At 37.2% G+C, this 25,616-nt stretch overlaps 2 protein-coding genes across 3 annotated transcripts in view; one reads left to right on the top strand and one right to left on the bottom strand.

The window, feature by feature from the left end:
- Positions 1 to 25,616, top strand: part of LOC141434732 (oxysterol-binding protein-related protein 9) — a 106,985-nt gene that overhangs the window by 1,247 nt on the left and 80,122 nt on the right. The window lies entirely within an intron of this gene.
- Positions 319 to 25,286, bottom strand: LOC141434735 (very long chain fatty acid elongase 7-like). Of its 2 annotated transcripts, none has more exons than XM_074097179.1 (5): positions 25,203 to 25,286; positions 22,055 to 22,245; positions 9,825 to 10,068; positions 1,093 to 1,235; positions 319 to 546 (listed from the first exon to the last, which is right to left on the bottom strand). In XM_074097179.1, the coding sequence occupies exons 2-5, from the start codon at positions 22,217 to 22,219 to the stop codon at positions 352 to 354; spliced, it is 747 nt and encodes a 248-aa protein (XP_073953280.1). In that variant the 5' UTR covers positions 22,220 to 22,245; positions 25,203 to 25,286; the 3' UTR covers positions 319 to 351. The 2 variants fall into 2 exon arrangements, with proteins under 2 accessions (XP_073953280.1, XP_073953279.1); XM_074097178.1 differs by lacking the exon at positions 25,203 to 25,286 and adding an exon at positions 23,938 to 23,979.

Below are 25,616 nucleotides of genomic sequence, written 5' to 3'. Positions count from 1 at the left end.
TAGAATTAATATCTCTTGATATTTATTTATGAAGTATGCAAGGACTTACGAGGATAAATGGGGCTACATGGTTTTTAAGATACATTTGAAAATGTATGGGAATTAACTACCACCTGAAACAAATTTAAACATTGTTTTTTTTTTATTGTATGTGTCCACCTTTTTTAGAATCACATATTTTATAAAAGAAATAGATTTATTTTGCAATGGTTTTAAAGGGTTTAATTCGCAACCACAATTTGCTATGCGCAGAGTTTTTCCGCTTTGTAGTGAAAACTTCCTATGAACACAGAACCCGATTACCGGGTTCTTGGTCACAAATGTGTTAATCTGTCCATTCGTATCAGTAACTTAATCAGATTTTTTTACTCCATTGCCATTTAGTTCCGCTTTACTTCTTGTGACATAGTTCTTTTTGAAAAACTTATAGAACATGTAATAAACAAATATAACATTGGGAAAGTACAGCAACGGAATGCCCATTGATGCGGGACAACTTGGGAGGAAGACTTGACTGCTGTAGACCAGCATAAATGTGAATTGAATCTGGAAAAAGAGAAACTTAATATTTTTATACCTATTCAGTTGATGACATATACAAGTTGTTGTCACTTGGAGGTATTAATAGGGTTGAACTGACTCTACTTAATGAGCAACCTTGTTTGTTAAATTCTATGCAACAGTTATTTCTGTCATCATATTTTGACATACCATAAAATTTGTAGGGAACCCTTAGTGCCGGAGTATGATTGGCACTTAGCCACTTTTCATTTAACCCTTTTCCAAACATAGTGCATATAGCGACCACATAAATGTACACAAGTATTCGACCTTGCTACATTTACAATATGGTGCAAAATCAATTGAAGACATTAAAAATACTATTCGTTTTTAAATTAATCCCTCATACGTAAACAATATACTATGATTCATTTTATAGTAGCATATCTAAATTAGCGCGGCCTGGAAAAGGGTTCTTTCACGAATTTTTTATCATCGAGTTAGTAAATAAAATCATACAAAATTACACACTTCACTACTTGCAATGTCTCGTACTAATCTTTCTAGCGTGGGAAGTATTAATTAACTTACCATTTGCATAATAGTGATCCACTTCTTGTACTTAATGAGTGTGGCCTTTACGGTAGGGCTTCCCTCTGAAGACAGCAAGTAGTAGCTGTACATAACCACATGTACAGCGTTGTTGATCATTGGCGAGAATGAGGCTATGCCACCTGAGGGCAAATTGAATTTTAATAAACAAATTAAACAACTAAATTAGAAAATGAAAACACAGAGTCCTACTAATATTATAAATGCATTGTTATAAAAGTACTACTAATATTATAAACGTTTGTGAGTGTGTGTAACATACACGCATCTTACTCCTTCACGTTAAAACAGCTGGACTGATTTGGATGAAATTTGGTATGAGGATAGCTGGACATCTGGAATAACACAGGCTTCTTTTATCCCAATATTCTTACGGGATTGGGATAAAATCTTGAAATCTCATCTGCTGGGTTTAGTAATCAAATTTGGCACTGTTCTTTGTAAGACAAAGACAATAGATATCTGTGATGCCAAATCTTTTTTTTTAATTCGACTGGATGGCAAACAAGCAAGTGGGTCTCCTGATGGTAAGAGATTGCCACTGCCCATAAACATCTGCAACACCAGGGTTATTGCAGATGCATTGCCAACCTAGAGGCCTAAGATGGGATACCTCAAGTCAAGTAATTTGACCGGCTGTCTTACTCTCCATGCCGAAACATAACAGCGCAAGCACTCCTGCTTCACGGCAGGATTAGCGAGCAAGATGGTGGTAGCAATCCGGACGGACCTTGCACAAGGTCCTACCACCTGCCACATATCTGTTTGTTTTGTTCGATTAAACAGCGCCAGCATCACATTTAGTTGTCACAAAATTTACTAATGAGAAATGAAACAGATTCTTATTGTAATAATAAGAAAAGATCTCACAATTAGGAAGCTATGACAGTTGATGTCAAATGTGATCTATTAAATTGGCCATACATTAGTTCACACTGTACCGTGCAAGCAGCCTTAGGGACTAAAATGTGACAGTTGTCAAGAAAGTGATGACCTCATTTTAATTTATATTCTTTGTTGTCTGACTCGAATTATCTTGAGATAAATAATATCTCAGATTTTGATGTTTGTTTCTATAAATAAAACAATCATTATCTGCTGACAAACACTGTTGTTTATCCTGCAATATGACAACACTCAAGTTATTCACAAAATGCATTCAATGTATAACCATTTAAATCGAAATGACTTTGCAGAATTAAGTCTTGCCCAATTATTTTTAAGATAATATTCCTATCTCTTATCGAGATGTTTGTCGACTTCATTAGTTGCTATCGCGAAATATCTCAGTGTGCTCTATTTATTGGTCTCGCTATTTAGAGCATAAACTTGTTTTGTTTCAAAAACAGAAGCTGACATACGCAGAAAAACGACAATGTCGACGATCGTCGCGTCATTGCCTAAAGGGTGTGGGTGGATCTCGTCGCCTGATCCTAAAATCAGCCAGATCATGATATTCCTGGGTATATCATGAAACGTCATAGGTGTATGTATTATGAAATTATGAAACGCCGAAGGTATATCATGAAACGTCGTAAGTGTGTTATTTATGAAACGCCGTAAATATATCATGAAACGCCGTAGGTATATCATGAAACGCCGCTATTTCATGATATGTCGAAGTAACTAAGCGATAAGACCGCCTATTTGTCTACCCTGCATTTTGTCTCTGTATGCAATTATTGTATTTATTTGTGGTATGCAACAAAGAATGTTTGTATTGTATTTAAAGTGTTGGCCCAGGCATAGGTATTGTGATGTGCTTAGTAAAACATATGGCAGACCGATCGGCATAACACGTCGTAGTGTAGCTGTGGTTGAGTTTGTGGGATGTATATGTGATATTTCTTGCTGAAGCAAAAGGAGAGTGGATTTTCATAAAACACAAACATGTATCGCACTAGCGCCGTTGTCATTTTCTTTATTAGTTAGAACACACGTGCGAAGATGGGGTGGGGGAGTTGATGACAAAAGGAACTGTTTTAGGATCGCTTGCACAGTCAAGTTTTAAAAAATTAAGTCATTTAACCTGTTCATACGTTTTGACATTACATTACCAGTAAGAAGTTAGTATGAATTTCATTGGCTCCGGTACGCGCAAGCCCAATTTATAATAGAATAACCAATGTAACCCACCTTTACCCAAGCCATGCATAAGACCTAAATCATTTGTTATGAATTCAGTTCAAACGCTCGTTGAATATTGAATACATTAAAAATACACCCCTCACCCTCAATGGCTGAGGCTTATGCTAAATGAGCTTTCTGTGTTTCAATTTGTGCATATTAATTATTCATCCCGGTTCTAAGAGCTCTTCCAATGTTTAATTGGGTAAAAGGTTAATTGGTGCTTTATAGGGCTTGTTTCGTATTTGGTTCGCTGCATTTATAGAATGCTCTTTATAAACGTTCAGCGTACATTGTGGAACATTTTCGCTGCGAATGGCATGATAATATCCTATACATTTGCTAGAGAAATCACTGGAAAATTGATTGTGAAATGGTTCCAACCTGGTTATTTTTTTACTGTGTGCTTTCATAGAAGCAAAGAAAATAAGACAGTACAGAACAGAATTCGTCTTCTATTTATACGTTGAAATTCACGTATCACCCCGCATCTCTTGTAATGTCAAAGTGTTTGTTTGTATGTATGTAATGTGTGAATTTAGACTGATATGTGATGTAAGAATATGATTTCACGGATCCTATTCAAGTCTTTTTTTATCGTTGTTATTAATTACGTAAAAGTGATTTTAGTCATTTTGTAGATGTAGATAAGGGCAAGTAAGATTTCTCGGACCCCCTGCTTCTTAAGTCTGATTTAATCTGGTTCTAGAAAAGGATCCTTTGGAACTTCAAACCAAAGATTTTCAAATGAAAGGTTTCATGTTCAAAGATTTTTATTTGTTAAAAGTTAATTTAGGTTTTACCATTATGTTATTATTATATTTGATTATAATATGTTACGTAAGAATGGCTTTTAAGTTAGTACAGGATGTCCTAAATGTCCGGCGAGGAATCCGGGCCCAGACAAACTTTTTCAAGTATCAAAGCTCTACATAGTCGCGGTCCCTCGCTTCAGCCGCCCAGAACATCTCCTCTTCAAAGCTTCCTAAACCAGGGTCGCAATTAAAACCGGCCTTTGTTCCATCCACACTCGTCCGTCTTGGTACTTTCGCTAGCTGAATAGATTTATTTTTAGCATATTCCCAGCGTGACTTGACGGGGTACTGGACTGGAGGTTTCGTGAAAGGGGTCAAATCAAATGTCACTGCGAGATGTTCATGAAGAAGTGAGACTGTGAAGGACACAGCATTTTGCCCCGTTCTTTGGCAGGTTTTGGGAGCCTGGAGTGAAGTTTCCAAAATTTGTTATGTTGATGAAATATCTATTTTTACATAAAGGAGAACTTAACTCTAAATTTAAATGGTTAACAACGTATTAAAATGAACCTCTTAATACTGATTACTTTTCAGTTAAGTAGTAATGATAGTGAAATAAAGTGTCGACTTTCTTTCACTAACATCACAACCTAAATGAAAAACCTTTGAATTGTCAGAAGTAAAGAAACAATTAATTTAACAAAAAACTCATTCATTCCCACGGCTTTAACGTCATTAAGATTTATTTTCCTAACTCGTCAAAAATAAAATGTTGGTCTCAATATCACTGTAAATACATTACTTACTTCCACCTTTACGAGTATAGGATCACGGTACACGGCTCGCATGACGATTCGTCCCAACAATTTTATGTGACATTAAGATACATTACGTGTCGTTGATGCCTATGTCAACGCGGTAAAATTACATCTTATTGCTGTCGCGGCGAATCGAAATTTAACACACCGAATTAGTTTTCGATTCCCAATTCATGATGTGAGCGTTCTTCCGTCACGTTTGGGTAGCTGGGATTCTGTGACTGATTGGCACGGAGTATTACTTGTTTTTTTTTCTTGATTTGCGAGCTTTTTTCAGACTTCGTTTTTGAGCTGTATCACCTGTTAGACTTCTAAAATAGTCCAGTTTATTGTTCACGTTCAGAATGCTTCTGTTTTCACTAGAATTTGAAGTTGATTTCTTGCTTTTTGTTGAGAAACTTGTGCTATTTGGCTTTATGTAGGTTTTATGGTAAAATAATCAAAACATTACATCACATTACATGGTAGAGATCCCTAAAAGGAATAAGTTCGCTTTTGTACATGTATTTGTATTTTAACATTTGTAAATTGTGGGTGTTTCTCTATTTCTGTAATTACAATAAAGAGTTAATTACAACATTAAGCAAATAAAAAAACACGTATCTAATTGCTTTTTTCCTGTTTTTTTTTGTCTAATATTTTAATGAGGCTTAAGTATTATATATTGTATATTATATGTCAGCCTCATTTGTTACTGTTGCAATAAGGTTCTTCTGGATTCAATTCTTTGAAGCCACCTTTCCAATCTTGTCTTATTTGTCTTCAAAGAACACAGTGACCTACAAAAGCCGGGCTCAGTCTTCACGACATTCGCAGACGTTACGCTTCCTTCACGCGTCGTTAGTGAATCGAGAAGATTGATATTTCACTAATGAACTGGCGATGCTTCCGTTTGGCTGGCATAAACAGCAGTGTACGGTACGAGTATAGAGGTTTACTTATGATTATTAACGATGAGTTTAGAGAAAAAAAAAATGCAAGTCCTTGGTGGTTCCAAGGACTTCAAAGGTCCAGTTCTTTGAAAATTTTTGTTAATATTTCAGCGAGCTGTTGGATTCAGCAATCCTCACCACTTACTTTATGGTAATGGCACCAAAAGTCTACAAGTTACCGAAAAGAATACTGCAACTGGTTAGACAATATAAAGTAGCGCTCTATAATTTTCTGGCCATGAAAGCATAGGTATTTTCAAGAATATATTATTTTATAATAATAATCTATACTATATATACTATAATATTATAAAGAGGTAAAGTTTGTGATGTTGTAGGAGGTAATCTCTGGATCTACTGATCCAATTTAGATGAAATTCGGTATACAGATAGTTTGAGTCCCGGGGAAGGACATAGGATAGTATTTATCCCGGAAAATAGCATAGTTCTGGCGGGATAGCGATAAACGAACTGATGATGTTGATGATGATGATGAACTGATTTTCACAACCACCACTGGCGTACTAACTCTGCTTGCTTGCATGCGTACTTGCTTGTGTGCGTGCTTTCTTGCATGCTGGCTTGCATGCTTGCTTGCATGCTTGATTGCATGCTTGCTTGCACTATTTCTTGCACATTTGGGAGTTGCTTGCTTGATTTGTTGTTTGCATGCAAGCAAGCATACAGGCAAGCAAGCTTGCAAGCCAGAAGGCAAGCAAGCATGCAAACAACAAATCAAGCAAGCATACTCCCAAATGCTGGCACTATTTCTTGTAAAATTGCATGCTCACTTGCAAGCTTGCTTAGATGGTTACCTACTTGCATGCTTGCTTGCATGCTTGCTTGCATGCTTGCTTACATGCTCACTTGCATGCTTGCTTGATTACTTGCTTCTTTGAAATATTTATGGTTCACGCGAGCGAAGCCGCGGATAAAAGCTAGTAATAATAATAAATTCATTTATTTCGGGCAACTTGGCCCATACAATAAATACCTTACAGACTAACATACATATTTATAATCAATAATATTTAAAACTAATTTGGTGATAAAACGCACGCTGGATGTGAATTTAGCTATTTGTATGCCATATGGCAAGACATCGACCGTATCGATCATCTACTGAAATATTTTGAAACACCTTGCATTCAAAAAAAGAAATATAAATATTTATTCATTCTTCGCACAGTACATAGAACACAATGTAAATATATAAACAAACACAACATAAACACTACGAAATTTGAAAACCGAAGTTCGCACTGTACCGTCCGTCTCACTCTCGTATTAAATAAAGCGTCAGTGGGACTGGGACGGCAAGATACGAATCCCGAATCTCGCTCCTCACAGCTAAAAATAAAAAATAATAATCATAATAGCATTAAAATAAATAACAAGTATTAGATAGGTAAGTATCATAATTATCATATTGCATTCGCAATTCAAATGAATCTAGAAAACTACCATGAGGGACTTAACAATTTTTATTTTTAAGCCTAATATTTTTGCCTCCAAATTACGTGCAGCGTTTCTTTAAAACTAAGAGGTGGAAGCCAAAGCTTTGACTACTGCCTGGCAAGATATTTATCAGATTATTCTACTGCCTAAATTAAATGCAAATTGGTTTTTTAAATTTGTGTTATCTCCGAAAATGGAGCAACGTAAGGCATATACGTCATTTCTATAATTATTACGATTTTGTTGTTTTCTTTAGCGAAATGGGTTGGACTGTTTCTGATCATATTTGTTTAGGACCTGTTCTAATATAAATTGAACTGATATTTGTGATTGAATAGCTAGTTTTGTTGATATTTTATACGGCAAAAACCTTTGACAAAACATATGAAGAATTAATAAATAACATTACAAAAGGTAGAGAATAAATAAAATAACAAAGGTGAGTTCGGACAAAGGGTTCGTAATGTTATTTTTAAAATAAAAGCCACTTTTCATATCAGGTGAGGCGAACAAAAGTAAGTTTTTCTTTTTACGTCCCTACAAACTCATAGCGCAATAAAACTCACACAAACGGCAAAACGCAGACAAGGAAATATTTCCTATCATCAATGTGGTCATACATTTCATATTTTAAATAGTTTACTGAATCAGGCGTTAGTTTGCGGAGCGCCATATCAATGAACTATGTACAATTTCTTTGCTCACCCGCAATCTTACGATAGCTAGGTAAATACAACAAATGTGTGTTCATGCAGCTCCTCTACCAGCACACTGTAAGAACACACACAAACCCAACTATCACTACCACCACGCAACAATGTCGCGTGTCGAACTCAAGCAGAGTTCATCCTCAGAGCAAAGGGCTTTTGGTTGAGGAGAAAAGGCGCTTTGCCATCCCCTGTCATTGTACTTTGAGGCTATGTCATATGAAAAAGAAAGTTCTGACACCTGCCACATCAACACTCAGCACAAACCCAAGTACCCTACCTTAAAGCTAAATGTACAAAAGCTCCATTTATTTAACGTTTAAAAAGACCCAATGACAATTGGAGATTCCTACAGGATAGGGAGTTCTACAACTTTTAACCTGAAAGTAACAGTGATTAGTATGCAAATTAAAGCTTCAACAAGACTACCTGGGAAGCGCGAGCTAGAAATGTATAGCGCTGGAACAGTCGCCTTTTGTATACAAATATTTGCTTAAAGTGGGTACAACCCGGCGTTTAGTAGGGCAAATAGCAAATACAGCGATGTCGTAAAGTAACGGGGGTAGGTACTGTGGCAGTATGGCAGCTGTGCCATAAAATATACAAATGTATGTAGGGCCTGCCTATTGCTGGTATTTTGCGTGGTTGAAGCAAAACTTGACCAAGAGTTGTATCGTAATGTTTTTCCATGTCAGACAATGATTGCCCATAACATGACATTTACTATGTAAAATCGTAACAACATGTGAATAAGATCATTGTGATAATTAAGACGTGGATGAAAAAAATATTGGTGTATCCATAATCCAAGTCAGCTTAAACTTTCATCAACATAAGATTTAATAATAAGGAACAAGTTCAAAATTAACAAACTGTTACTAACTGACTGCTAAGAGGGTAACTGAAATCCTACAACATCACCAGGCGACTGATGGGCATGTCATTCTTTTTGCAAAGCGCTTCGATGTCATTTAATCCATTTGAGGGGTGGCGGAGCGGCGGCGCCATTTCATTGTCAGTCAACGCAAATCCTCCCTCACTCCCCTTCGTAGCAATCAAACTCTACTATTAATTTAAATGGAGTTCTTAAAGAGCAACCGTGGACTATTTATGGACAATAGAAGGAGTTGGTAACTGCTAAGATGGGATTTTGTTTTGTTTGCTTCTGTTTCTATTTAATGCCATTGTAATAGTTAATTTTGAACGAAGTGCTCGGTCTGTAATCGGATTCAAATTCCTCATTGGTGTGAGATTCGAAATCAGTGTCTTAAATGATAAGAGGTTGAAAGTTCTTTTATACCTCGTTCGAAGAGTGTCTACATTAACTGTGTATATTTCATGACGTATTCTTCTATCTCTGCCTATAAAACGCCACGTTTGTACCGTTACATGGTGACGAGGACAATTTTATTTCCTACAATTACTGCTAATGATTATTTCACAATAAGTCAAAATTATGTTATAATGCGTGAACAGTTGCGTGAGCGACGTCGCCGTTTTCGGGTGATTTCGACAAAGCGCCCTACACGCAATGTAAGTAGCTGTAATAGATTATGAAATAAGCTTTTCCGGTAGAAATGGGTTTCGTGCATACGACATTTTTGGAGGAATGATCCTAGAACTGCTGTGTCACAATTTTCATGGTGTGATATGATATCTGTTAATGTCGTTGCTGAGCCATTTTTTTTAAACTAAATAATAGAATAAGTAAGTGGAATAAGTAATCTGGCGCACGATCGATGCTTGAGAGAGAAAAATCACATACAGTTTTAATTTTGTTTTGTAACAATATAAATTACAAATTCACATGCGATAATTTTCGTTTTCTCCCTATCGACATTTTTATTCGAACCATCATCCTTTCGTGTATTTTGTCACTTATGAAAATTATATAGCATAGGTAACATAACATACCTCCTACGTATTTAACTCCCGACCAGATGATGGTTAGCGTACTGCAATGGTGATAGACGTGCAGGAACGACGCCTGCCGTTCTTTCTTCCTCATCAAAAAGAACACCGTCTCGAATAGTTCCATCAACTTGAGTATGATCGTCCACCAGAGGAATCTGAGCATCCTAAGCGGTTCTGGGTTTAAGGAGTAGTCCGGTAACACACAGCCGAAGTGGTACGTTGTAGTCCAACCAGAGGTCATTATCTGAAACAGATGGTAGATAAATATATTTAATATTTAGCCACATTTTTGTTGGTTGAATGGCTAAAAAACTGAGGCAAATGTTATTATATATAATTATAAATGCTTCTTGAACACACAAATTTTCGAACGTATGCTGCCATTTTAGAAAAAAACTCCAATATGAAGAACTTCTGGCTATATAGGTAGAAGATATCTTACCTATAAATATACAATATATTTTCAATGATAGAGAGAAGTACTTCTTTCTCCAAATAAATTTCGTTTTTCTAATGCCCCAGCTACCTAAGTAATGCTTCTGTATAAATTCAAAAGAGAGCCTTATCGACATAGCGTCTAATATTTTGATTGGGATTATTTTTTCATTTTTCCAGTCTCCTCTCTTGTCGATAATGAATTTTATGAAGCGCTGCTAGTTAGAATCAATACTTACATTTAATGTTACGAATTAGACTACAATATGAAACATTATTTTATAATTATAGGAAGTGAAGACATTTCCCGCCAAGCTGATTCTCGACACTCCTAAGTCGTTTCAGACAAGATTTAACTAACAACATTAATATTATAACACAGATTCTATTTTAGTGAATCCTAAAATTGCCAATTCCCTTAACACCGAGACCCGAAGCGATTTCAGGCTGTTTGACTTTGAAACGAGTTTTCTGTTGAAATTCCGAGACGTTCGGCTCGCAGGTATGAACGGTATTTTCGAAACTAACTTTATTGCTAAGTTCGTTATTGAACTCGGGATGGATTGGATTACACATAAAGGAGAAAACTTCACAAAGTCTAAAATTAACTGTTCCATTGTACCCTTCAGCTTTACCAAGTTTAAAGTACATTCAAGGCACACTGGAACATGTACTTAAAAGTTGATATACATTGAGATACTCTTATAAAATACACATGCTACAAGATTTGTCGCGTCGAAGAAAGTCCTTAGAGAATCAATGAAGGTCGGTGCAATTGTTTAGGAAGTGGCGAGAGAAGGGGCAATACTTGGCATGGTTCGTGTAGGTTGGTTTATTCTTCTCCGACGACGAAATTCTTCGAAAGTTGCGTCGAGTGTTTTATTATTTGTTGACATCTTACTGTGGAAAAATAACTCCAAACGCTCGATTGAGATCGTCAGACATAGAGTCACTTCACTAAGGCCCATTAGGAAATATCAAAGAAATAAAATTATAGGACATAATCCCAATTTCATTTTGCTAAAGTCCAATCCAGTATGAGCAGTAGGTAGCTTTTTTAATCGTTAAAGATCTTGTCATTGAATAGTTAAATGAAAAAACTTCACCCTTCTTTCGTAACGTCCTCAAAATGTCGCCAAGTCGAGATTGTGAGAATCAATTTATCTCGTGACTTCAGTGAGTGAGGATGAAGGGTTCCGGTCCTTTGCGCGAACAACTTCAGTGTCAATAGAAAGTCTTACAAAGCTTTGAAAAGGAAACTTACTATTTTGTTCAGGACATAACATACCTACAGCCTTAGAAAATATTTATAAATAGAAACTCGCCAATCAGAAATAACAAAGACGACAAACTTACTTAAGCTCTCATGAGACATATGTGATTAAAATACTAAATTAAATGATTCAAATCACGATTGTAAGTTAGGAACAGTTCGGTTCGGTTATAATCGTGAGTTAAACCATGTATACTCTGTTTATTAAATCAAGATACTAAAGTGACAGTATGAAATGTCAAAAGTAAAAATAATGTGACCAGCATTATAATACGAATAGTGCTGCTCTCTGTCTTCGGTTTTCGACATAATTGCAAATAAGTAATCGATAAAACATCATATTTTGTGGAAACATAAATAAAATTTAAGCAATATAGGTACTACTTACCGAAACTTTTCGGTGATGACCGGTTGTGGCACATCACTATTTATGACATGTAAAAAACAGGTAACACATGAAACGTCATTTTAGTATCTTGGTTTAATAAACAGAGTATAATTTAGTATTTTAGGACAAAATGGTCTTCAGAAACTCGGAACTCTTTTTAACTAGTTTGACAATTTCCCAGGCAACCCGCCTCAGACTGAAGACTCAGTGGCATCGAGATTTATCTCGGTTTCGAGTTTCCATAAAAGTATCATAGATTTTCCATGCAATCTCAAGATTGATTGATCTCGATACCATACCACTGAGAATATGGGTCTTGCTTGATGAGATACAACATACAACATATAGTATAAGGTAATCCTATTAGGCGGCCGGATTATTTCGTGTTATTACGTTGTAATCCTTTTTCTGAGCAGTTTAACCTTATGACTTTATTTATTAATGGCCATGAATTCGTTTGCGCAGTATATGGCATTTGACAACTTCTGAATTTACCATACCCTAAGATATACAGCCAATGTTAAGTACATAAAAAATATAATTGGGTTGAAAATCGGTTTTATACTGATTTATCAAAATATCTAAATATAGGTACTCGTAGCTGTAAACAAATTCAAATTACCAAGTCTCAAAGCAGCCTTCAAAGTTACGAGAGAGGAAACAATAATTATCTTCACAAATTCTGAAACCATTGCTGGTATAATGTTGGCATTGATTAATATAACCGCTACGCTACAGAACGATGTTTTTGGTTCTCTGGAATTCCATTAGCCCTCAGCTATGTTTAATTAGTCCCCCTTGAGCGTTTGCGTTCACACTGCATTATCTACCAACTCGGCTGCGATAAGATCCTTTTGATTTAGCTAGGTAGTTCAATACCATGTTTTTCTACAGCTTAAAGCTCCGTTTCCACCTGAGATGTGTGAGGTGAGGATGTGTTGCGACTTGCGAGGAATGTGTTTTTCATGAACCAATAGAAACGTTTCATTTACCTCGCTTCGCTCCGCTCAGCTGTTTCCACCAGAGATGTGCAGTGCGAGGCGAGGTAAATTACGCGTTTCTATTGGTTAATGAACACATTTCTCGCAACACATCCTCGCACATACCTGGTGGAAACGCTGCCTAACAAACTAGTAGGTAAATTTTTGTTAAAAATGTAATTTTTAATACAATTTTTTTGCTCACTGTACTTGCATTGTCATCAAAACTACATTTTCGTACCAAATCACACGTCGATGCCTGTCATTGAAGAGTTGTGTCCTGCGGAGACGATCTTGGCTGGACTACCAGGATGTCACTGCCAGATTATTGTATTGTCACCAAATTTACATTAGTACATTATGCCCGATTTGACCCGTACATACACATCAAAGCTAAACAAAGGCTTGTAAAAATTAAAAGTAGCAGGCTCCGGTAAGCTCTATATACATAAAAGCCACCAGGAGCCAACAGCAAATGTCCGTTTGCAAAAAAAAACCGACGTATCCAATTGCTATTCGGATTGGGAATTTTTATTGGTTGGTATTTCCAATACACGTCATGTTTGACGTGGAAAATTATTTTAAAAATTAAATTTATAATCCATTTATTTCATGTTTCTTAGATTGTGATTTGTGTTTGTGATTCACCAATTCGTTAAATTGCTATTGAAGTGAATAACCACGAGTTTGGCGAACTTTTGTGTACCTACATATTGAGTATTTGTTGCCATCAGCATTATTTACGTTTCATTAGCATCACAAGTGAAATAAACATAACCTCCATCTCAATAAAATATTGCGGCCCCACCATCTCCGGCCAACATACAGACAGTTAAGAACCAATAACGTCTATCTGCCATCTTTTAGCACGATAGTTAGGTGTTATTGATTCTTAACCGTCGATACGTCGCACCGCTGGGAACAGAGGCCGTATTGCGTAACGTTTCTGGCGCTCGCGATCTCAATCAAATGACAGATCTCGCATATAAAAACTGTCATTTGATTGCGATCGCAAGCGTCAGAAACGTTAGGCAATACGGCCTCTGGTCTCCTCTCAGTCAGTCAGTCAGTTTTCATCTGTCACTTAGATACAAATCTGTCTTCGCGGGAAATAAATATACTTTGACCATAATAGCTGCTTAACCTTTATGATTTGAGTAATACTTTTCATCATCATCATCCCAGCCTATATACGTCCCACTGCTGGGCACAGGCCTCCTCTCAGAACAAGAGGGCTTGGGCCATAGTTCCCACGCGGGCCCAGTGCGGATTGGGAACTTCACACGCACCATTGAATTTCTTCGCAGGTTTGTGCAGGTTTCCTCACGATGTTTTCCTTCACCGCAAAGCTCGTGGTAAATTTCAAATGAGTAATACTTTTGGTATTCATTAATTCCGATTCACATTCTTCTGATTTTTATCGCACCGGATGCTATTCATCATTCACTGTTGAAAATTAGTCTTAAATAAACAATTGAATTAGTCTCGGTCGATAATCGATGACCTCACGGAAGAAATTTGTGTCCTGCGAAATATTTCAAAATTGGCGTAACACTTTTGTGTGTTGCAGCTACGTGCAGTGCAAGATCGTACACTTTCGAATGTGATAGCCAGTTTCTATGGTTTTGATAACGTTAGCTTTCTGAAAAAATAGACTTTCCAAAATATCAATTGAATCACTTTATTAGTTTATAGGGTAGGAAATAGGCCTTATCGTGACGTTAAAACAAAACATATGTTTCGTAGAAACAAGTAGGTAGGTAATGAACATAATATTGTCTCACTTGCTTACCTTTTGTTACATGGTGTTTTGTTGTTTTTCAATTTTTTTTTAAACATTGTATTTCATACAAATCTAGTCCTGTCCTGACAATTACAAATAAATACCACAAAACAACAAAAAAAAAAGATGAAGTAGGTAGGTAAAGTAGCAAGTTTTTTTTATTTCTATAGCTATTTTTTTTATTCGATTGAATGGCAAACGAGCAAGTGGGTCTCCTGATGGTAAGAGATCACCACCGCCCATAAACATCTGCAACACCAGGGGTATTGCAGATGCGTTGCCAACCTAGAGGCCTAAGATGGGATACCTCAAGTGCCAGTAATTTCACCGGCTGTCTCCACGCCGAAACACAACAGTGCAAGCACTGCTGCTTTACGGCAGGATTAGCGAGCAAGATGGTGGTAACAATCCGGGCGGACCTTGCACAAGGTCCTACTACCACCTGCAAAACTGCTAGACTATCGATCATATCCTAACATATGTACCATTTAAGTACATTTTTAAAATCTATCTGTCTGATAGATACAACTGATTTAGAATATGTAAGATTTTTGTATCACATAATTAGTCATAATTGAATACTCAGAAAAAATAAGATCGTCGTTTCATCATTTTTGATTTTTAAACTTTTTCTGTCAATCCGTGCTTTGAGTGCTTCAAGCTGGATGCGTTTTTTGTGACTTAGTGCACAATCTGTTTGCGCAGAATGCTGCGGCTCGGTCAGTGAATCATAGCTTTCCAGTGCAAGTCTTGTTCAACGGTTTAACTTAATTTTGCACACACGACTCTACGCGGATACGGGTTAGATGTTACATCCGATTATGTCACTGTGGCTGATCAGATTAGTGTGTTGGTTTTGTTGCGTTGCACGCCCGAAATTTACTGCGTTTACAGATAGAGTTACTACGTATTATGAATATTAAATGACACGTAGTTTCACCGGGTTAAATACCTAGAAATACCTACATTTGCGAGTCTCAGTTCTTCGGCCTTATCATCAGATTTACCATCTGCACTTACCATCAGTCATTCATTGATCAGGTGGGATAAATATCAATCCCTGGTTAGTTTGAAATAAAGAAAACCGACGGAGTGCTAGTCGAATTCGCGTACCGATATTTCTGTACAAATTTGTAGGTGTGTATGAATATCTCGTGTTAGGTTAGGTTAGCCCTTGTCATAAGCAAAATGTACGTAATGTGGGAGTAATTTTAGATGGTTACTGACGTGGACAGACTGAGGTAACTAATTAAGATTTTTAGGCTTTTTCAACTGGATGGCAAACGAGCAAGTGGGTCTCCTGATGGTAAGAGATCACCACCGCCCATAAACATCTGCAACACCAGGGGTATTGCAGATGCGTTGCCAACCTAGAGGCCTAAGATGGGATACCTCAAGTGCCAGTAATTTCACCGGCTGTCTCCACGCCGAAACACAACGGCAGGATTAGCGAGCAAGATGGTGGTAACAATCCGGGCGGACCTTGCACAAGGTCCTACTACCACCTGCAAAACTGCTAGACCATCGATCATATCCTCACATATGTACCATTTAAGTACATTTTTTAAACGCCTCCTCTCCACGCCGAAACACGACAGTGCAAGCACTGCTGCTTCACGGCAGGATATTATGAGAGAAAGGCGTACGAGCTAGCGGGTCATCTGATGGGAAATGATCACCGCTGCCCACGAGTACCAACTACTCAAGGACAGTCATTGGTCCGTTGCCAGCCTTTTAAGAAAGTATAAGCCCTTTTCTTGATAGCCCCGATGTCATAGTTGTTAGAAGCACTGCTGACGGAAGTTGATTCCACAATTTCACTATACGAGGACGTGGCAGGGAGTGCCGAAGGAAACGCACAGTGGTAGATTGCCATTCCTCAAGATGATGTCGATGAAATTTAGACTTTCGACGGGAGGTGCGATGGTGGAATTTCGCAGCAGTTGCAGTTGGTGGAGCTCCTAGGACAACAGCAGGTCTTATAGGTTCCGCTTCCCTAGCAATTTGTGTGGAAACACCTTTTTTAATTACTGTATCATTTTATTGCATTAACGAAGAGGTTTGATACCTGTAGATATTGAGAAAAGGGTCTTGAAAGACCGGCAGACAGACAGACGGACGGACAACAAAGTGATCCTATACGGGTTCCGTTTTTGCCGACTGAGATACGGAATCCTAAAAACGGTATTGAAATGGAGCACCTTTGATAGACTGAAATCTCAACAAAGCGTGTTTACAAACAGCCTTTGTCTTGACGATGATCCTCTACAATGGTTTATTGTACGGTAGTGAAAGAGACGGCCGGTGCCGGTGTCTATTTTTATTCAACGTTCTTTGTTTAGCTTGTGATGGGATGACATGCGACGGTAAATTGATTTTAAAAGCTGTTTTGTTTGCCAGTGCTTTATAGTCGTGTCGTGTATCTATAGAATTAGGACTTCATTTAGACGGTGCATGTCTGATTCCTAGAACTTCGCAATGGCGAGGGTGCTAACGCGGTGTAAATATATGACTATATGACGTGTCGTATATGACTATTTCTCAAAAAGTGGTCCATTTTTTTAATTTTTCAGTTGTCCACTTATTAAAAAAAAATCCTGACGCTATTTCACCACAAAAAATAAGTAATATTGTTTTTAAATTACAAAACCTTGTGGTAAAAGTGATAAAAAGTCAGATAATCTTTGTTGTTGGATCCAATAGAAAGTTTTGATGTGTAGTTACAAAATTACGATTTTTTCCTCACAAGATTTCGTGACCTTTTTTTGACGTCAAGAAATTTAGAATGTTTTATGATCTCGTCCTTAGGGTTAATAATTTCTTGACAAAACTATTTTTTTTTTCAATTTCATGACGGGACAACTTTTTGTGAAATACTCATATGGCGTGTCAAATATTAATACATCATGTCATTGAAAATTTGTGATTGAAATGCAGAATAGGTAGCTAGAAATTCTAAATATGTTGGATGAGACAGCCGGACTTTCATTAGGTACAATCATACTGTAACACAGGGGCATGTACAGTCACCAGCATTAATATCTGCCAAGGCGGAGCGTGCAAAAATATCTGACATGTCCTTCCGGCCCTAGAAATAGAGTCGTATCAGATATTTATGCACGCTAGTTGTGTCAGATATTGGTGCTGGTGACTGTACATGTGAATGTGTACGTGTAATTATATCACCGGCCACTATTCTCGCCGCACTAAAGACGGATCGGATTAGTGTAACGACTCATATAATAATGTGAATTAGGTTGTGTACATGGTGAAAATATTGATATAATATGGTATCCAATTATTTGGCTACACTACACGCATTGGAGTGAGTTTAGCCTATCGTATATCGTATTGCATTGTATTTAGTGTATTTCATTTCTGCTTTGTATTCGCATGAAGTTGATAATGTCCTCAAGAAGAATCACTGGTCTGTTGCCGGCCTTAAAGGAAAGTATACCTATGTATGCTATATATGTTTTCTTCATGTCATAGATGTCTAGTCGGTGTCCTAGCATAAGTATCCACTTCTCTATGTAACTAGTATGACAAAGTGGACATATAAGTTAGGGAACCAACCGCTTACCTATATAGTACTCGAAAAGTCTCGTATACATTTGAATTTAATATATTTATTTTTATACATAAGTATTTAGTTTGTATTTTCGATATGTATTTTCGATTTAATATATCCGTTTAATAGATCGATTGTTCTCCCAGTAATAAATAAAACTACAATTTTTTTCATTCTAAGATATTAATTGAGATTCATCTGTGTGACACAGCCTTTACTGACATACGTACGTCTTCAAAAATCAACGCGATTCTCGCTGCTTAATAGGCGTTTAAAATAATAACCATGCATTAATACGTCCAGATTGTCTCAACTTTCCAACTCTGTTCCGAGATGACATAATATGACTACTTGACATAATGTGTTGTTAAGAGTGTATGCCACGGTAGGTACAGATAAGATAATAGTTCACAGAGAGGTCCATAGTTAACTTATTTCATTGAATATCTAATTGTAGTTCCGATATTTCGATGCATCTACTCTACAAGCGTCATGATCCCTTTTTTTTTTTTATTCGATTGGATGGCAAACGAGCAAGTGGGTCTGCTGATGCTAAGAGATCACCACCGCCCATAGACACCTGCAACACCAGGGGGATTGCAGATGCGTTGCCAACCTAGAGGCCTAAGATGGGATACCTCAAGTGCCAGTAATTTCTCCGGCTGTCTTACTCTCCACGCCGAAACACAACAGTGCACAACAAGCACTGCTGCTTCACGGCAGGATTAACGAGCAAGATGGTGGTAGCAATCCGGGCTGACCTTGCACAAGGTCCTACCACCTGCAAAAGGGATCTTTTACACCCCCGACACAAAAAGCGGGGTGTTATAAGTTTGACCGCTATCTGTGGCACCGTAGCTCTCAAACGGGTGAACCGATTTGAATGCGGTTTTTTAAGTTAGAAAGCAGGAATTCTATCGATGGTTGTTAGACATGTTTTATCAAAATCGGTTCAGCCGTTTTTGAGATATTGAGCTTTGAAGTGACAAAGTCGGGGGTTTCCAACTTTTTGTTGGTTAGGTTATTCAGTTGACCTTTTTACGATTGATGGGACATCAGAAAAAAGAGTAGTTACAGTTACGTTGCAGTTGGAATGCAGTCCGTCTGCAGCAGCCCTAACTTTTTAGTTTATGATACCCAGTTTTATTTTACAAGCTTTTGTACATCGTATGTCAGCTTGTTTGTGAGTTGTGGTTTTATTTGCAAAATCATTTTTCGACCACTTCCGCTGGTATTCGGTGAGCTGAAACGGCAAAATTATGTAAGGCCGGTGACAATAATTTAATCTGGTAGTGAAATTCTGGTAGTCCCCCCAGGATCGTCTGCGCCAGGAACTCTTCAAGGGTTAATGATATCACTTGAAACTTGGTGCGGTGCGGATATTTAATTTGATGCCAGGCAAATACAGTGAAATAAAAAAATGCATTAAAAATATATATTTTTTTACAAAAACTTTCCCGCGTTAGAACTGTGGCCAAAGTCCTCTCATTCTCAGAGGAGGCCTGTGCCCAGCAGTGGAACGTATATAGGCTGGGATTTTGAAGAAAAACTTATTATATGGTTGAGTAAATTATAAGACTGGGGCTGTTTCACCATCCATTGATTAGCGTTAACCGACGGTTAAATGTGATGCCGTCTCCGTCTATTCGAATTCAAATAGAGACGACATCACATTTCACCGTCGGTTAACGCTTATCAATGGATGGTTAAACAGCCCCTATGGCTCCAAAACACATGCCAGTAGCTCGCACATTTTCGTGCAAGTAGCTCGCACGCTTGTGACATATATTTGTATGAAGTTTGACGGACGGGCGCCTGCTACAGACAAAAATATGCAAGCTATAGGCATGTACCGGTGGTAGATTTTTTTTTGACATTCATAAGTGCTTGTTATAGCCTAAATTGAATAAAGATATTTTGACTTTGACTTTGACTTTGATGTGTATTTGGAGCCTACAGTTTGTTAGCCCGTGTGTTGACAAAATCCTTGTCGGCTAGTCAAAATGTTATTGCCTATTTCCCTCCCACGTGCTCATAAAACTGTCTGCGCTATCATAATCTCGTTACGTTCTCGTCGGCGATTCCTTGAAGATATATTAATAAAATATTAAGACTTGAGATGAGAGTAATTGTGATGTTGAAGTAAATACAAAAGCAAACTAACATAACAATCGCGTGGCGTTGTAACAAGTGTATTGCTACTGGGGAACCTTTTACGTGACGTCAACGATCACAGTTTGGCATAGTTTGTATAGACGTCCGAATTGCCCAGCAAAATATTCACTTCACGCCACTGGTACAAAAATCAGAAAAGTACCAGATACCGTAATTTTTTTTTCGAGCGTCAATCGTGTACAATAATTTGACACGAAAGAAAAGTGATAACTGTCACGTCAACAAGTGCGACGTTTCGAACGAAAACTATTACCTATGTAGTGATACGTTGCGTTTATTTTTTATAAGGAAAGAAAGTAGTTTTTTTTTTCATGAAGACCGTATCACCTCAAAATAATGGACCATTTTAATTTAGACTTAATAACATTTTTAAAAGGTCTAAATTAAAATGGTATATTATATTGAGTTGATGCGGCGTTGGTCTGGGAGTGCGATTTAAAGTGTGCGGTTATAACAAAAATACAAGTAAGCAAATGGATGGCGGTTGTACTATCGCACCTACTTAGTTCGATCATCATCCATCATCAATCACGCGCTATACGCATTTCAGGTACGGTCTTGTATGTAATGACGCCGCTATTGTAGTGTGGAACACATTGGACTAGATTCTGAAGGCTCCCTTGTTTACGCATATTTTTTTGTCATAATTTTATTTTATTTTGTATAATAGTATTTGTGCCGAAATTGTTTTCGCATAATTATATTACGCAGAATTCTTTTACGCATAACCAATGTAAGCCGAATGGGCTTCATGCATAATTTGCGAATTCGGAATATTGTTTAGGCAGAAAATTACTTACGCAGAAAGTTACTTTCGCATAATGTAATTAAAATTAGTATCCTTTAATATTACAACAGAAACGATGGTCATAATCTGAGGGACATAAGGTAACTAACGCACCTATCCAGGTTAAAAGGGGGGTAGATTATGTTTGTTTTGTAATGTTCGTTCCGTAACAAATACAATTGTAACCTAACCTAACCTAATAACCTATTTTTTTAGTCATTATTGTTTTACCATTTACCGTTTTTATATTTACAATTACTTACACTAATCAAGAAATAGTAAGTACTTTGTTTATTTTCGGACATAGATTTGGACAGGATTTCGGGCTATCAAAATTCAGCTAAATTACGTATAAGTATGTTAAACAATATTATGCATAGTAAAATGCGGCCATGTTAATATAATGCTAATATAATATTCGGGTAAACAATTATTCGGCTTACAAAGAGCTATGCCGAACTAAATTCCGGCAAGTTCAAGATTCAGCGTAAATAAATTATGTGAAACCGTTATGCGTAATAAGATTCGGACATTACAAAATATGCCAAATAGATGTCACCTGATTCTGAAGCTTTTCAACCGCCGTTTCACGCGTGTTGCAAAAATAGACTAATAATGTGTATGTGTCCGTCAAGTAAAAAATCCCAATAACCATTACCATGTGTGGTGTGGTGTGGTCGCAGAATTGCAATGAGGGTTTTCACAGAGGCGAAATATCGCTAGATGGCGTTAGTATCGTGAGGTCCGTTTGACGTTTGCTCGTGATTGGTTAAATAACTAAATGAGCCTCCAACTTTCAGAACTAACGTCTAATAAATATAAGTAAAGCAGTACGCACCCCCCAAGTGACGACACCATTGGCAACGATTTGCAGCACATTGTACCACTTGATGACGCTTCGCAGCTCATATGGCGGTCGATTCTTCATGTAAGCCGGAAGGAGGACTTTGATGATCGTCAGGTAGCCGGTGATGATGAAGAATAGAGGCCATGGTGAACGCATCAGCGCCCAGTCTTTGACACGGGGGTCTGAAAAGAAAACTTACGTTATACCTACTGCGAGTCAAAAAATCCACCACCGGTTCGGAAAAACCTCTGTTAAGAAGAATCCGGCAATCAGCGAGGTATATTTTTTGTAGGAATCGAGTTGTTACAGCGACATGCCACTGTTACAGTCACCGACTGTACTAATAGAGCCGCTGTTGACTGTACTAACAGAGATTACCTCCGTACATTTAGCAATCAAATTTTACGCCTATCGCACTCGCCTACTGGTTAGAATTATATTCCTTAACGCTAGCGTGCTAGACCCACAACTAATCCTGTAAGTACTGCGAGCTAATTTGTCCCCCCTTCCATTGACAATAAAATGCTTCTGCGGAAAACAGCTAAGATTCACATGACAGAAAAACAACGCTCAAATCTGAGAATTGTATTAATACAGTCTCTATAAAATATACGCTCTAGTGTGCAAATCACATCACCCGAAATCGACCAACTCAATAGACCAAATACAATGACGTTTGAAGCAGGGTGCTGCTAAAACTAAATCCCAGCAAAAACATAAATGTAAAAAAGGAGAGCCAAGTTCAATACAAAAATTATGCTTGGCTGTGGGCTTCGCCGCAAAAAGAATGGAGATCTAAATGAGTGCCAAGTTCTATGCAAAATCCAAATATGTATTTATAGGAACAAAATAACATTATGAACAAGTATTAAACTATTTCTTTGCTTTATTGGATACCTATAACAATTGCTGTTATTTAAAAATGTGAGATCTTAAAGTAGGTTAGATTTGACTTGGCCAGTTTTTATTACATCAGCCATTTTATAAAGTTATTCAACATAGATATTTTTTTTAATTCTGATATTTTTTTTAACTTTTTTTTATTTTTAATTTTTTCCCTACGCTTACACACAATTACCGAGCTGAATTCCAAATTTCATCCTTCTAGGTCATCTGGAAGTAGGTTAGATTTAGGTACTATATGTCAGTCAGTCAGTGCTAAAATTTACGAATTTTTGACCTTCATATCTTTATAACCGTTTGAGCTTCATGCAATTTGGGCTTCTAGATGTCCTTTCTTTATGGATATAATTAACCGTAGTTTTATGTGTTTACGTTAAAGAGGTTTTGAGTTATAGAAGGGTCAAAAGTGGCACCAAGTGGTTCGTGTAATATTACACTCGGCGCTGGCTACGCTCTTGCTTGAACTTGGCTTGACAAGCTCCCGTGTGTCTAGATTGGTATATACGGCCTTTAATAGCATATATTTTGTCATTCTTTCATAAGTGTACGGTACCCTTTGTGCGCGAATCTGACTTGCACTAGCTCGGTTTTGTCAAGTGATGGGATTTCATTAATCTGTCCCGTCATCACAGTTACGCAACGTCCAAAATATTTTTACCTCACGATGATTGACAATGTGCAATGTGTAAAACATTTCATAAGTTTCATAACACAATGTTTTACACTTAAATTGTCAAAAGGATAAGTGATGGTCAAAACAATGGCCACATTCATAATGCGGAAAGGCTTGATGGTCTGCTTGATGGACAGACGGCGATTCATCAAGCACGGGTGTTTCGTAAAAATGGATTGATTCACATTCATTGTCTGCCTGTTGTGGGTTAAACGTTGCATTTGCTGTTACAGTGGTCTGGCTGAGATTAAACGGTGTGCTCGTTCCGTATAAAACAAATAAAATAAAAATTATATACCGCACATAGAAACTGGCGACTCCGTGAATAAACAGTCCGCCGCCAACTGCAAACGATTGACGATTGATCCACTATTCTGTTGTAAGTCCTTTCCCTAATATATTCTGTTGTATCACTTTGTTCTTCTATTACGTTACGTGGACTTACATTAACAGTTCAATCTAAATTAACTAATCGTAATCAGATATTAATCTGATTACGCGTTAGCGACTTCTTTGCATCGATTCAATGTTTTGAATTGTTTGCTGCCGTAACTTGAGGTTGCAGATTGTGAAAGGACCTATCGATTGTCTAGACTCTAGTCTAGTGAACGGTCCGGATTGTGTACCAGGAAACCGCAACTTTTTGAATATTCTAAATGTTAAATGGTTAATTTTTCAAGTGTCCGAATTGCGAATATGAGTCGGGTTGGTTGCAAAATAGAGAAAGGATGCAGTTGATGTGTTGTTATTTTTAAGCCTATTCGGCGTACTAGTTTAAGTACTTCTCGTTATCCAATCGCGCTAACATAGCTGATGGTAGATTTTTTCGACCCACTTGAAGGCTTGTTATAGCCTAAATTCGATAAAGATATTTTGACATTAAACATAAGGTGATTTTCATAGAAAAGGAGAGGATCATTAATAATAGAATGACTATTTTGTGTTTTTAACCGACTTCAAAAAAGGAGGAGTTTATCAATTCGGTTGTAATTTTTTTTTATGTTTGTTACTTCAGAACTCCGTCATTTATGAACCGATTTGAAAAAATGTTTTGCGTTCGTCTAGGAATGTCTTCAATTAGGTCCCATAAGCACCAAATCAGGATCTGATGATTGAATCTTAAGGAAATCGAGGGAACTCTTCAAATGTTGTAGGGTAGGGACCTCTATAGGGTAGGGACCCCTATTAAATTTGATATATTTAGAAGTAACTCGTTTGCTCTTGAAAATCATCATTTGGTGAAATGGAACTGATAATGAAGACCACAGTTGACCATCGGAGTTACTACTCAATAACAAGTATTTCACGGGTTGAATTTTTATTACTTTAACACAGTTTCTAAGCAATTTATGCTCCTCGTAATGCATTTTGTAAAACGGATGGTGAAGCACCCGGACTCCTCAATAATTAACGTCTCTGCATCGGAAAAAGCAATCTTTCTTAAAAGGTGACGAGCAGTTGATAATAAACTATTGTATCTTAGATTATTTACACTAAAAAGCGAGATTTTTTTTTATCAAAAAATTGAACCGACTACAATAAACCATGAAAATAATTTTCTACCAGGAGTGATTGAAGCCCAATATAAAGTGCGTTGGTGAGGTAGATGACTATAGGTCCACTCCTGCTGGCTCGTGCTGAGGCACCGACCGACTTCAGACTGGTAGAAAATTATTTTCATGGTTTATTGTAGTCGGATACATTTTTTTTATTTTTTTTTTATTATTTTTCCAACGGAAGTCGTACCGAATCTAGTAATAACTAGCTTACTGTGTTAACCTTAACTTTGGATTTTTGGATGTTTGTTACGAATAAACTCAAAAACTACTGGACCGATTTTAAAAATTCTTTCACTATTAGAATGCTAAAGTATTCCAAAGTGCCATAGGCTATTTTTTTTTCTGGCTCGCGCGGTATGCAAACTACTGGAGCGATTTTAAAAATTCTTTCACTATTAGAATGCTAGGCTTTTTTTTT

This window comes from Choristoneura fumiferana, chromosome 14 (assembly GCF_025370935.1).
Source record: "Choristoneura fumiferana chromosome 14, NRCan_CFum_1, whole genome shotgun sequence".
Classification (NCBI taxonomy): Eukaryota; Metazoa; Arthropoda; class Insecta; order Lepidoptera; family Tortricidae; genus Choristoneura; species Choristoneura fumiferana.
The sequence above is the reverse complement of the archived record's forward strand: the minus strand, read 5'-3'. Positions and strand labels throughout refer to the sequence as shown.

Excerpts from the sequence above, each read along its gene's own strand:
- LOC141434735 (XM_074097178.1), bottom strand. Across the intron at positions 10,069-22,054 it reads ATGGTGTCGTCACTTGGGGG|ATAATGACCTCTGGTTGGAC; the intron begins GTGCGTACTGCT and ends CATCTGTTTCAG. Across the intron at positions 547-1,092 it reads GGATCACTATTATGCAAATG|ATTCAATTCACATTTATGCT; the intron begins GTAAGTTAATTA and ends CTCTTTTTCCAG.